We start from the raw sequence: 13,910 nt of genomic DNA on the forward strand, positions 1-13,910 counted from the left end.
TTTTTTTTTAAACCATTGAAAGGGGTACTGTGATATTCCTCAGTGACAATTTGGTTCCAGATCTAATACACATTTAGTAATATATCTGGTAAATATTTAATGAGTTTCTACACTGCTGTGCTCAGGCCTGTAAGAAGGGTCTGTTCTGGGAGTATATATCAGAGGACAAAGCAATAGGCTTGCTAAAAATTCATCTTAATAGCAATTAGAAAACCCTAGAACAAATGTTTTTCTTGGCATTACATGAAGATCATTTAGTTAACTTAATTCTTTTTCTAGGCATTTAAAAAAATTTTCATAGATGTATTAGAAATTGGCTTTTAACTACATCCCAAACTCTAGGTATGACGATTTGGTGGTTAGTTTTCCAAGAGTCAAGGGATGTTCCTGGCATGTTCTATATTCCTGACCATTCCTACCTAGATGCTTTGATAATTTCCGAGATATGGTAATCCCACATTTTTTAATCCCACAGTGGTGTAGATGACTATAACAGGCTTAACCCTCTCTAGGAGACATTTATAGCTTCAAAGCAGAGCTTGTTAACTGCATGGCTATTAAACCCTACAAAATGCTAGCCACTGAACTAGACGATGGGAAAACAAAGTTAATTGTTCTTTTTTGGGGAGCCCGGGGACTGGTCAATGAGTTTCTTCATTCTTATGTTGCGTTGGTGAGCATTTTGAGCTATGGATTCTTTCTGCACCTTTTCTCTCTATTTATTTAGAAATGGTTTAACAGATTCTCTAACATGCATTCCGTTGAGGTAGTTCTTGCTTTTCAATAGGAATTCCAGACTTGCTTAAACAGGTCCTAACCACTGTCATGCTGGCGAGTATATTATATGTGAAGATGGCCTTGAGGTTTCTTGAAAGAGCTTAATTCTCTGGTTTGTGGTCAGCCTCAGAGGTTAGGGATGTGCTGCTCGAGGGCCCTCTCACTTCCCTTAAAATTCCATTTCACGGGGAAAGAAATCATCCACTTTTTTGAAGTCATCTTTCAGTCTCTATCTCCAGGTGACAGTGATTTCCATAAATGTGACATAGTCGTCCTTCCCTTTATTTATCCTAAGACACACTTTTTCCAACCTTCAAGAACTCTTCTTAAAATTTTTACCAAGGGATTGACGGACATTTTGGTTCATCACCTTACTTGACTTTATGGTTCTTAGACTTTAGCCATAGCCTTCTCAATGTTTTTTTCTCTAGACTCAGGTTCTCATATTTTTAGTCTGTGTTTGGCACCAGTCACAGAAAACTCTGTAGCATTTTCTCATTCCTTCATAAACATCAGCGTGGCTAAAACTTTAATTCCCAGGGGCAGGAGTGCTGTGTGTGTAGGAGAAACCTTGGCCTTGGGGCCACACGAAGCACTTGTTTCTTCAAGAAAGAAAAAAAAAAAAAAGGCAAAATAAATAAATAAGACCAGTTAAGTGATTTCAGTGTAAAACAATATATAATGATCATTACAATGTTTTAATATATAACAGGTTACAAATGTGAGCAAAATCATTTCAACAAACAATGGCTACACATGGTTGCTGAAACTTGTGATAGAGGGAAAATGGCTTCCTGAGTCAGAGGGCCTGTGTTCTTCACATGGATCATGGTCTTGAGAGGAGTTGGTTTCACCTTTGGCCCTTTGTATCCTCATTTGTTCAATAAAGAATTCTGCTTGAGGGCAAAACTTATTTTCAGTCCCAAAGTTCTATGGTTCTGAGTATTTAAAAATTAATTCTTTAGGGCACCTGGGTGGCTCAGTGGGTTAAGCCGCTGCCTTCGGCTCAGGTCATGATCTCAGGGTCCTGGGATCGAGTCCCATATCGGGCTTTCTGCTCAGCAGGGGGCTGCTTCCCTTCCTCTCTATCTGCCTGCCTCTGTCTACTTGTGTTCTCTGTCTGTCAAATAAATAAATAAAATCTTTTAAAAAAAATTAATTCTTTAAAGAAATTCCTTTTAATAATCCTTTGAACAAAAACATTGATTGGTAGCAAATTATGCATCATAATTCAGGAGAGGATCAAGTCACTCCACTATTAGAGTGTAGCAATAACAATCCAGTGTAAATGCATACGTTTAGGTACTCAGTGTGTCATCTGCCTACCCCAGGTACATAACGAAAGAGTTTCTGTCTCCAGCTGGAAAAAATCTGACATCTGCCCTTCTCTTCCTATATCATCTTTATGAGGATATTTTGCTGTGTTTCACTAACTGTGTTTGTAGATAACTCAAGAGTTTACTTCCCTCAGAACAAAGCCACTGCCTTTGCTTTTTGCTACAGTGTTATTTTATTATTTCTTATTTCTCTTGACCTGCTGTTCCCTCTCTAATCATCTCTCCCTTTCTTCCTACTTTCCTTCCTTGTGTTTAGAGGAACCAAATTAGCTGTGATTTGTAGGTTATTTTGGAGAATAAAGCTCTAGGTATTTATTTTACCTAATGGTCGTTTGGGAGAATAGTTTAATTATCTCCTAATAGTTTCATTATCTGACATAGGCTTCTCTTATACTTTTAAAATGAAACTATAATATAATATAATGTAAGGCCTCTGAGGACTTATTTTCACTAGCAGGGTTCCCCCCTTTTAATTGAGTTTTTAAAAATTCAAAAAACATTTTTTGTATTGTTTTTCCTAATCTCTGTAATTGTGTTGATACTTTTGTAAGCCTTGTTTATTGTAGAAAAACAATTATACCAGGTTGAAGATGTCAACTTAAAAAGCTTGAAGCTATAATGTGTGCTCTCTTTATTATAGAAATGAAAATATTTTTCCATGCTTTTTGAACAAAAGAAATTTCTAATCAGTAAGTTAATTATTCATATCCCAGCTCATTTATCATATATGGTAACAAATAGCATTTGGCTGTTTCTCATAGGATCTTTTATACCAAGGGTATAGCATTTAAAACAAGCCAACTTCACTGACTGTGATATTATTTTGAGCATTTCAGGTCACCAACATTAAATTTCATACTGCTGTGTTTGTCCCTTGCCACTATTTATTTATTTGACAGAGAGCCACAAATTATTTTTGTAGAATTTGGTGTTTGTGTTTAACAAAGTATAGTCCAACTGAAGGCAGAATTAGGAATGGGAAATTTTTAGACATTTTGAAGACATACATTTTTAAGAAATTAGAGAAAGGCTATTATGTATGCAAAACTATTTTTATAGCTCTAAAATTACATTAGCTGGAAATATGTATGATTTGATCACAGAAAACATTTTTCATTTTGGAACCTCAAACTTAAAAGTCATAGTGGATTCGGATAATAAATGGCACTAATTGAATTTACTTTTCAGTGTTTTTATACATTTGTTAGAAATGGCTTGCTAAAATAGTTAACACCTCACTTTTTTCCCAAAGAGTAAACAGAAATGAATATTGCAGGGACACACATTTCTGGCCTACATGTTCAGTAACAAAGAGACCCAGCACATACTCATTTTCAGAGTAGGAGAAAATGGGGAAAAACACGCCGATATCGAATACGACTTCAGTTACATATTGTTTACTTTTTTACACCTCACTTTTGCCGTGCACATGGACTTCTGGAAAATGTTGTTGGCCTGGGCTGAGACAGATGATTTTGTTCTTTCCTCTGTTATCTTCTTTATTTTGGCTTGGTTATTTCCACAATTAATTAGCTGCTGTGGAAACAGAAAGACTGTGGAATCCTGGGGGAGAAGGTTGGAGAGTGTCCGGCAGGGCTCCCCCTGCCCCTGCAGGAGGGCTGTTCCCTGGCAGAGACCCAGGCTGATGACAGTAGTCGTGTTCCTCCTCCCAGCTCCCCGCCCCCGGTGTGGGACAGGGGACACCACAGAAAATAAAAAGACGTGTTTGACCTCACATTCTCATCGTTGGGTGATGAAGCCAAATAGAGCAGCTGTGCTGAGAGTTGGCCTGGAGGTTTCCAGCAACATCCGTTGGCTGATGAGAAAATTTCTTCCTCCTTCTGTTTTTAATGAAGTCTTCAACTTTACTTTTTCCAGTGCTCCCAATTGTAGTCAATCAAAAGACCAAATAGCAGTTATTGATAGCTGAATCTGATTCGGATCCCAGGAGGGCCAACGGGAAATCTTCTAGAGCCCATAGGGCATCCTTATTCCTGTTTGCTGAAGAACTTTGCAGCCAACTCTGGAAGAAATTGGCTCCTCCCTATTTGGGTTTTTCTTATAGAATTTCAGCATCAGCAATTTTATTCTCTGAGTTATTTTCCTCTCCTTGTTTCTTTTGAAGAAAAGAAATGGATCAGTGGCTTCTTACACTTCCCAGCAAGATTCTTCCATTTCCTTTGGACAGTTTTTGGGGAATGCCCATCTTTGTGACATCATCACCAAGCCGTAGGCCCAGGGATGTACGCTCTATTCCGCCAGCAAACTGACACTTACCATTGTGATTATCCTGCTGATTTCGAGACATTTTCCTGCCCTCCAACTCCCATGACACTCTACCTTTTACAACCGCTCTCTCTAGTTTTAAATACTTCTCTATGTATGCTGATTAAGGCTCTCACAAATTTAGGCTCCCTTTCTCCTATTTTTTAACGATATTTCCCCATCTTCTAAATATCTAGACTTCCCATTTCTTTTCTTTTCTTTTTTTTTTTTAAGATTTTATTTATTTATTTGACAGATCACAAGTCGACAGAGAGGCAGGCAGGGACAGAGAGAGGAGGAAGCAGGCTCCCCGCTGAGCAGAGAGCCCGATGCAGGGCTCTATCCCAGGACGCTGGGATCATGACCTGAGCTGAAGGCAGAGGCTTAACCCACTGAGCCACCCAGGCGCCCCTAGACTTCCCATTTCTAATCCTGCCTTCAATGGACTGTACTTGGATAAAACAAGTCATAGGAAAGCAACTGCAAAACTAAATGGCAAGGAACATTGGTTGATTCGTTGGTAAGGTGTATAAGTCGAAATATTTGACTTCTGTCTTGAGGAGGTTTCTCCCTCTTGATAATCTTATTCCAAAAGAGGCAAGAGTTTGCTGCACATAAGATGTATAATTTATTTATAATTAAAATGCCTCCTAATGACATTTTCAGGATTGAAAATGACAGTCCAAAGAAATCCATCTCTCTTATAAGAACTTTGTCAGTCTTCCATTTTGTGGCTGACATTTGGTATCATTGAGGCTTATGGTTTTGATTTTTGTTTTAATTCTGCCACTTACAGTATTGGGCTATTTATGAATAGGGATTAGGTTACCCTTCATTATGATGCTGATGTTATGGAATTGCAAGCTGAGAATAACTTTCTAAAAGTGTTTTTTTTTTTTTTTTAAAGATTTTATTTATTTATTTGACAGAGATCACAAGTAGGCACAGAGGAAGGCAGAGAGAGAGGAGGAAGCAGGCTCCCTGCTGAGCGGACCCTGGGATCATGACCTGAGCTGAAGGCAGAGGCTTAACACACTGAGCCACCCAGGCGCCCCACTGAAAATGTTTTTATTTGACACGGTTATCCTCATCATTTAAAGAATTCTTTAAATGCCAGCAGGATGTTTGCATACACTTTAAAGATGTATCTGGTTATCTCTTGCATTTGGAAATTGCAACTCTTGATAAATACAGTAGTATTTATAAATCACACATATTTTTTCCTTTTTAGATTAAGTTTCAGCGTGGCTGTGTGCCTTTCTCTCAGTGTTTCATTGAAGGAATGACGCATCTCTCAGCCCTGAGCTCGAAAACAGTGGTTCTCAACTTTGGCCAAACATTAGACTCACCTGGGAGCTTTTGAAAGATTTGACTCCCAGCCTGTTCTCCTAAATCAGTTTATACCAGCATCTCTGGGGCTAGGATCCACTGTGGTTTTTGTTTGTTTGTTTGTTTTTTTAAAGCTCCCCAGGTGACTTCAATGCGCAAGCAAGGTTGAAAACCACTGCTAGAGAATAAAGTTACAAATGGCATCTCCTCAGATTTAACCACAAGTGATGTTGAAGGTTGAGAGGTTTAATTCCTAACTAAAGCCCAGGAGGGTATTTTACCACTGATGTTAGATAAAAAAGAATCTATTTAGGATTTACATAAGCTATGAAAATATGCTAATTTGGTTAAGTATAGTCGAATATTTTGAATTCAGAAGCTATTGAAACTGTTTCCTTTCCCTAATGAAATTTCTTTCCTGTCAGTGCTTTGTGAATCTCTCCTCGTTTTAGGGACAAAAGAAACTAGGCTTGAACTTTTCCTCATTCATCGATCTCCAGACTTTTTTCTATGCTTTGTGATTTTTTATTTTTATTTTTTAAAGATTTTATTTGTTAAGTAATCGCTACACCCCCGGTGTGGGGCTGGAACTTAGGACTCTGAGATCAAGAGTTGCAGGCTCTTCCTACCTAACCATCCAGGCAGCCCTTTGCCTTGTGTTTTGAACCCTTTGCATAAGGGTATGGTTAGACTCCTTATCCCAGAAGGGTTTGAGACAGTGTATCATCATCGCACCTGAAATATGACAGGGTGGGATAAATTTAATACAGGGTGAAATACTTAGGAGAACCCCAGGTGGAGACAACGTAGAGTCAGAAATAAAGCCACAAGTTCATGGCCCAGTGACAGGTACACACGTTGCAGAAGCTCTTAGAGCCAGCAGGATGCACAGGTGCCTTCTGTGATGTTTCCGTAGGAAAAGGTGAGCGCTACTGCCCTTGGCTGTCTCTGCCACTTTGTCTCTGCCACTTAGTAACTGAGGACACTTGAGAGAGAGAAATGATTCTGTCACCCTCGAAGAAGGGACTGAGACAAGGAGAGCCTGGCTTCTAGCATTTGTGTTATGTGCTAGGCATTTTGCATAGCTCTTATTTCACTTCTTTCACAAAAATCCCATGCAAATGTCATTAGTAATCTCCTTTTACTAAAGGAGGCTGCGGCTACGAGATAACCTGTGCGGGTAATGGGGCTGGCCAGTGGCTCAGCCACACTTCCCAGCCAGCCTTCCTGGTCTTTGAGTGTAGCCCTTCTTTAAGTGGCTTCTGCTGGGTCCCACCCCTGTTAATCCCAGTTCTTGCTTGTCTGCTACTATTTGTAGGAGAAACTTTTTTTTTTTTAAAGATTTATTTATTTGACAGAGAGAAATCACAAGCAGGCAGAGAGGCAGCCAGAGAGAGAGAGAGGGAAGCAGGCTCCCTGCTGAGCAGAGAGCCCGATGCGGGACTCGATCCCAGGACCCCGAGATTATGACCTGAGCCGAAGGCAGCGGCTTAATCCACTGAGCCACCCAGGCGCCCCTGTAGGAGAAACTTTTTAAAAAGGTTTTTTTTTGGTGGTGGTAGGGGGAACAGAGGCTGTATAGAAGTATTAGAAAATACCTACCAACATATGTAAGCGCACTTTATTTTAATTTTTTCGGTTTTTCGTTTTTTTGGTAGGTTTTTTTTTTTTTTTCCCCTCCCAAGCAATCCGATTTCCAGGATATTCTGTGGTAGGAAACTCTGCGTTGTTTGTGTCTCTGCGCCCCGCCCCCAGCCTCCCAATCCTGGGGTATCCCACACAAGAGGCCTGTGGCATGCCCAGGTCGGCCAAATTTGGCCCGGCTGGCCCAGCAGCGGTGTGTGGGTGTCCCTGGTGGATCTGTCTTCCGCCCACTTGCCTCCCAGTGGAGGGATGCTGCTGTGGCTGCCGCTTGAGTTCTGGCAGATGGGAAGGACTTTCTCTTGCTCTCCCGTTTTAGGCCCGTTTTCCCACTCCTGTGAAATTTCATTTGTGATGTGTTTCAAAAGAAGCTGCCTGAGCAGATCCAGCTTCTCACAGGGGAGATTAAATCCTGAGTCTAGCTCGGTTGGGCTCTTGATGACGTGTCTGTGTCACTTCACGAGACTTCTGAGGGGGAGTGACTGTGTTCTAGTCCTTGACTGTAGTTTTGGCAAGTGTGTTGCCTGAACTGCAGAGTTCTTTGAAGTTCTTCTGACTTTGACTTCCCATCTTTCCCTCCCTTTGAATTTTTACCCTTTCCAGTAGTTGTGAAATTCAAACCGCTTTAATAAGAGTCTCTCTTCTTTCTGTCTTTGCTTCCTACCCCATTCTTTGGTCACACACAGCTAGGTGGTGTCTCTGGGCTCAGCTCCCCGACTCTGGCGGGGACCCCATCACCTTCTCAGCCACCAATGGAGATCCTTCCTTTCGTGCATCCTCCAACAAAGTGGGGAATTTACATTTACAGGAGAAACTTGTTTTTTTTGGTCAGCGTTCTACAGTACTTTGCCACTCAGAGTCTGGTTTTTGGACCTAAAGGTTCAGTATTGTTCGCTGATAGAAATGCAGAATCTCAGGCCCCACCCCAGACTGACTGGGTCAGAATCTGCATTTTCACACAGCCCAGGTGATCAGTGTTAAGTTTGAGAAGCATTGCTTCAAATCTTGCATCTGTGGATTATGTCCTAGTTAAAGAAATAGAATAACAGAACCCATTTGTTCTGTGGAAAGAACTGGATAAATCTTTTTTTTTTTTTTTTTTTTAAATCATGCCCATTTATTCATCTTTGGGCAATACTTTTGTCGTTTTTAGGGATAGGGAGAAATGAATATGTTTGGAAATAAATGGCTTTGCCTATGTTGTGAGTAAAGTTAAGGCATTGGAAAAAGCTTGGATAATTTCACTGATAAGAGACTGTTACCGGGCGCCTGGGTGGCTCAGTGGGTTAAGCCGCTGCCTTCGGCTCAGGTCATGATCTCAGGGTCCTGGGATCGAGTCCCGCATCGGGCTCTCTGCTCGGCAGGGAGCCTGCTTCCTCCTCTCTCTGCCTGCCTCTCTGCCTACTTGTGATCTCTCTCTGTCAAATAAATAAATAAAATCTTTAAAAAAAAAAAAAAAAAAAAAAAGACTGTTACCAAGGAAGGATTCAAATAGCAGGTATCATTATTATTTTGAAAAGAAATGGAAAACATTCTGTGGAAAGAACATTTAGTTCAATAAATATTTCTATTTTCAAAATATAAAATATAAAAAATAATATGCATATGCAGTTAATCAACTCAGGCTGCTATAAGAAAAATTCCGGGGCACCTGGGTGGCTCAGTGGGTTAAAACCTCTGCCTTCGGCTTGGGTCGTGATCTCAGGGTCTTGGGATTGAGCCCCACATTGGTCTCTCTGCTCCGCGGGGAGCCTGCTTCCTCCTCTTTCTTTGCCTGCCTCTCTGCCTACTTGTGATCTCTATCAAATAAATAAAATCTTCAAAAAAATAAAAGAAAAAGAAAAATTCCATAGATCCGGTGGCTTATAAACAGCAGAAATGTATTTCTTACAGTTCTGGAGGCCGGAAGTCCAAAATCAGGATGCTGGCATGGTCTGGTGGGGGTCTTCTTCCGGCATAGACTTCTCTGTGCTTCTTCATGTGGCAGAAAGAGCAAGCTCATTCCTTGGGATCTCCTTTATAATGGCACAAATCTCATTCATGAGGGCTCCATCATTAAGACCCAGTCACCTCTCAAAGGCCCCATTTCCTCATACCATCAGCTTACAGAATTTGCAGGGGGCACGAACATTCAGACCACAGTGGAGATATAAATATATACAGTAAAAATTTGCATTCTCTCTAAGACTGCTAAACAAAAGGCTTATATATAAACTGAAGTAAAGGTTAGATAGGCAGGTAGAACACCTCGTTCTTTCTTCTTTAAGTGTATTTCTACACTGTTTGTGAAAATGCTATTTATTATGGGGGATCAGTGATTGCACAGGTCATATGCTGAGGCAGAGTGGCTGGGCTCTCTCCCTAAGGTAGGTTCCATCTTGGCTTTAAGCATTAGAGGCTCTACTGCATGGAGAGGCTTGTGCAGGAAATTAGATCGTGTAGAACTAGGGACATGGACCCCCTGCCCAGGCAGTGAAGAGGGACAGTGAGGGTGCATGGAAGGAGAATGTGGGTTAAGGGTGGTCAGACCTATGCAAGTCTGGCCTGAGGTTTCCCACCTCTTTTTCCATCTGCTCTTATGTTGCTCCTTGGGCTATATTAGAAGGGGCAGCATCTATGCCCCCCACCTCCTTTTTAAAAAAGATTTTATTTATTTATTTGAAAGAGAGAGAGAGAGAGTGTGTGTGTGTGTGTGTGAGTCTGAGCAGGGGGAGAGGCAGAGGGAGAGGCGTACTCCCCACTGAGCAGGGAACCTGACTCGGGGCTCAGTCCCAGAGTCCTGAGATCATGACCTGAGCTGAAGGCAGACACTTAACTGACTGAGCCTCCCAGGTGCCCCTGTATCCCTCTCCCCTTTTTTCATTTAAATCCTCAGGACCTGTAAATGTCCAGTACCTCTTTGACTCCAAATTTCAAAGTATTAGAATTTGATAAGTTGTATCCACAGGTTACTTAAAGAGTTTCTTCCTAGGTTAATTAAAATAGTTTTTTTTCTCTCCCTGCCTCTATCCTCTATCCGTCTCCCCCTGTTCTTCCTTTTCCCTCTCTCCCCCGACCCTGCACACCAGTGCTTCCACACATACATGTGTGTACCCTCCCCACCACCACACACACACACACACACACACACACACACAGTTTGCTCACTGCAATGTTGGAGACCTGATACTCTGGGTAGAGTAGATACACTGGGTAGAAAGTGATACCGGCCATCTACATGGAAAGCACATGAAAACCTGTTTTTCCAGACTCTGCCCCAATTTTGCTTCCGTGCAGAAGAATTTCCTTTCATATAGGCATTGATTATTCATTGGTTACTTATTGTTCACTTTGATTAATGATTTAACAGTTTGGAGTTAGAAAGCTAGACAAGCATTCATTTGCATCGGATGTAAAATGGCAGGAAGGCAGAGCACGCATACTTTCAGGAAACATTATCTTTTCTGTGAGTGAGGGGGGCATCTGTATAGAGAGGCCCCTAACTAATGCTTCAGGCCTCCCAAGTGAACCGTCCGTCCCCACAGTGAGCAGCTGGTCATGACTTCGGCTAGGACTGGTCTGAGCATTGTTCCATTTCTCCTTCAGAGGCGTCTTGTGGTATCAAAACCTAACACCAGAAACAGATGGAAACTGGCCCTTAGGTTTCAGCTCTTGTTCAAAGGATAGGAGTAGCTGAGTTGACGTGTGTCAGACTGAGAAAACCTGTAATTAATTAAATTAGGGAAATGATGAAGGGAAAGTGTTGCTATATAATGAAGATGGAAAACTTAGTGATTCTCTTCTCTATTTGTCCTTGGTAAAAGACACTTGTAACACATATACAAACCTTAGTACATATGTTTATATACGTCATGGTATTTTGGCCAAGTTATCTGACATCTAGGGTCTTGGCTATTTGAGTATCAGGTAGGACTGGATATGCAAAGATCGCAGCTCCAGTTGGAATATTCTGGCCAGGAAATTAGATGTGAATTCAAAGTTAACTAGATGCTCATTATTGAAAATATCTGTAAGATGCATAAATACTTTTCTTTCATCATAAATACATAATAGCATAAATAAGGTTTCTTTGATGACATGTCATTTTTTGTGGCTTTTGGACAGCACCTGGTCTGGTGCCGTTGATCAAGGGTTAGCATTTGACTGAAGCTTTATAGGAGAAATCTGGCAATAACTTAAAATGACACATCAAAACCAAGGAGAACTTGAGTATCTCAGGAAAATGTGGTTTATTGAAGTAGCCTATTTGTGTGATTTCAGAACTTTATTGTTTTAATGTCTCTGTATGAAAGTTTATTTCTCTTTAGTAGTAGTGTTTCCTGCACTGTGACACACAAAGCATTATTTAACTGCATTGCTAATATGGATTCAACTATGACAATTTATCTACTACAGGACTTCTCAGAGCCTTTGACAGTACCAATATTCCCTGAGACCGTTTTAGAGGGGGATGTAGGACTTGACATTTCCCAAGCTTCTCACTTTGCAGGTCTCCTTCCCTTTTTTGTTTTTGTTTTTTCTTGATGGACTATCAACCATGAAATGCACTTTAGACCATTATGCTCTAGATTTTCATATGTATTTGCTCATTTGCAACATCACAGAAGTCCTGAGAGATAGAAATAGTTTTGGATGAGGGAGGAGCTAAGGCCCACAGGAGTTGAGGCTGACTGTGGGACCCAGTCCCTAAGGACTCACTGGGTCTTGTCTCTCTCCATTGAGGCCTTCAGTACAGGTAGAAGGTACTCAGTCCTATGTGGCAGGGCTCTCTGCCGCATAGTTGGGGGTGATCTGGGTGATAGGCCCTTTGGAACTTTTTCTGTCCTGTTCTGCAGGTCCACAGTGGCTCTCTGGTTTCTCAGTCCACAGGGTTCTATGATCTCCTATGGAGGCCTGTCTCAATTCCAGCACATTGATGATGAGAGTGAATTCGTTAGTTCTCATGTAACTTTGTTGAGCTAAAGGGTTAGGTAGCTCCCCAGGTATGCTTTTAAGTAGAAAAGGTGCCCAGGTTCTCAGGTGTGGTTTCCCTTCTCTTTCGTTTCCTGATTTTTACCCCATGGTACTATGTCATGTTTTTTGCTTTTTTGTTTTTTTTGTTTTTTTTTTTATAGAAAGAAATTCAAGCCATGAGTCAGTGCAGCCATCCCAATGTAGTGACCTATTACACCTCTTTTGTGGTAAAAGATGAACTTTGGCTGGTCATGAAATTACTAAGTGGAGGTAAGTAGGTTTTGTTATTTGCTTGTTCTTGTTCTTTTTTTCCTTTTGTGCGAGCCAGCCTATTGAATAAGACCTTAAATTTGGTCCCCTCCCTTTTGTATTTAAAAAGATTTGCTTGTTTATCATTTACCTAGAGAATAAAGCCCAGATTTCACTGCCTCAACTATCTGTGCCCTTTTACACCTGGACTCCATGGTGTGGGGTTAGGGGGGCTCCCTACGCACATTCTGCGGCCACCGTTTCCCCACCTCAGGGGCAGGGCTCCGCGGACCTAGATGTCTGTCCTTCCTTCCCCAGGGGCTGAAGTCTGAAGGGGTCACGTGCTCTCTGCAGCCTCCCCACTCTCTTCAGAAATGTTAACCCGTTCTTCCTCTTTAAATTCTTTTTTTTAATATCATTCAAGTCCTTACCACATCGCAGTGTAATGAATTATTCTGGTGCCGTTCATTCCGAGTCTGTGATGAGGGAACTGTTCTAGAGCTGTGCTCTCCAGTTTCTACCAGGCACGTGGGGTCCTCGAATCCTTGATGTGGGGCTGGTGTTCCTGAGGCACCGATTTTCTATTCCGTTTTAATCAGCTTCCATTTAAATAACTGCAGATGACCCGTGGCTGCGGTGTTGGACGGTGCTGATGTAGGACTGGTGGGGGGGAGCGCGAGTTCTCCTGTGCTTCTCAGTTCCTGAACCTGGCACCCAGTGGGGGCTCATAAATACTGCTTCAGATGAAATGGAGAAGAACTTTCCGCATGCTAACTTACTGACTGGTGGTGTTCTTCCGAAGTGGCACCATTTCCATCCTATATCTGCCTTTGAAAAGGCAGAGGAACTTTTCTTCTGGCCTTAGGTCACTGAAGTTATGAAAGCCACTGACAATTTACCTTACAAGGCACTTCAACAGTCCCATATTTTTTCTTTTTAATCTTTTAACCTCACTATTTGATAGAGAATGGTAATGAGAACCATCAACTTTCTTGAACACTTCCTCTCTGGCTAGATCCAACTCAAGGCCATTTACCTACCTTGTTTCATTGAATCTGGACAGCATCCTTGAATGGCAGATGTCACCATCCCAGCCTTTCAGAAAGTTCCCCAAAGCTGAGGAGAGTTAGGCAGCTCGCCCAAGGTCACCTACATAGGAGTTGTTAGCACTGGAAAGAAGTGGTGCTGGGTCCTGTTGACTTAAAAGCTATGCAATGCTGCAAGAATTAGCACCTTCATTTTACAAACACGGAAATGGAAGTTTAGAGAGCCCAAGTGGTTTTCTTTGTAACACCCAGCAAACCCCCACCTCTCACTTCTTCTGCATCTTTCCCAGACATGAAGTATGGTTTAGGAGCA

General features: G+C 41.6%; 1 protein-coding gene across 2 annotated transcripts in view; it reads left to right on the forward strand.

The window, feature by feature from the left end:
* Nucleotides 1-13,910, forward strand: part of STK39 (serine/threonine kinase 39) — a 305,730-nt gene that overhangs the window by 62,349 nt on the left and 229,471 nt on the right. For both annotated transcript variants that reach the window (XM_059167118.1, XM_059167117.1), the window contains exon 3: nucleotides 12,464-12,572. In XM_059167118.1, coding sequence (XP_059023101.1) covers nucleotides 12,464-12,572 — 109 coding nt within the window. The remainder of the gene's footprint in view (nucleotides 1-12,463; nucleotides 12,573-13,910) is intronic.

The sequence above is a fragment of the Mustela lutreola genome, chromosome 3 (genome assembly GCF_030435805.1).
Source record: "Mustela lutreola isolate mMusLut2 chromosome 3, mMusLut2.pri, whole genome shotgun sequence".
In the NCBI taxonomy this organism is placed as follows: Eukaryota; Metazoa; Chordata; class Mammalia; order Carnivora; family Mustelidae; genus Mustela; species Mustela lutreola.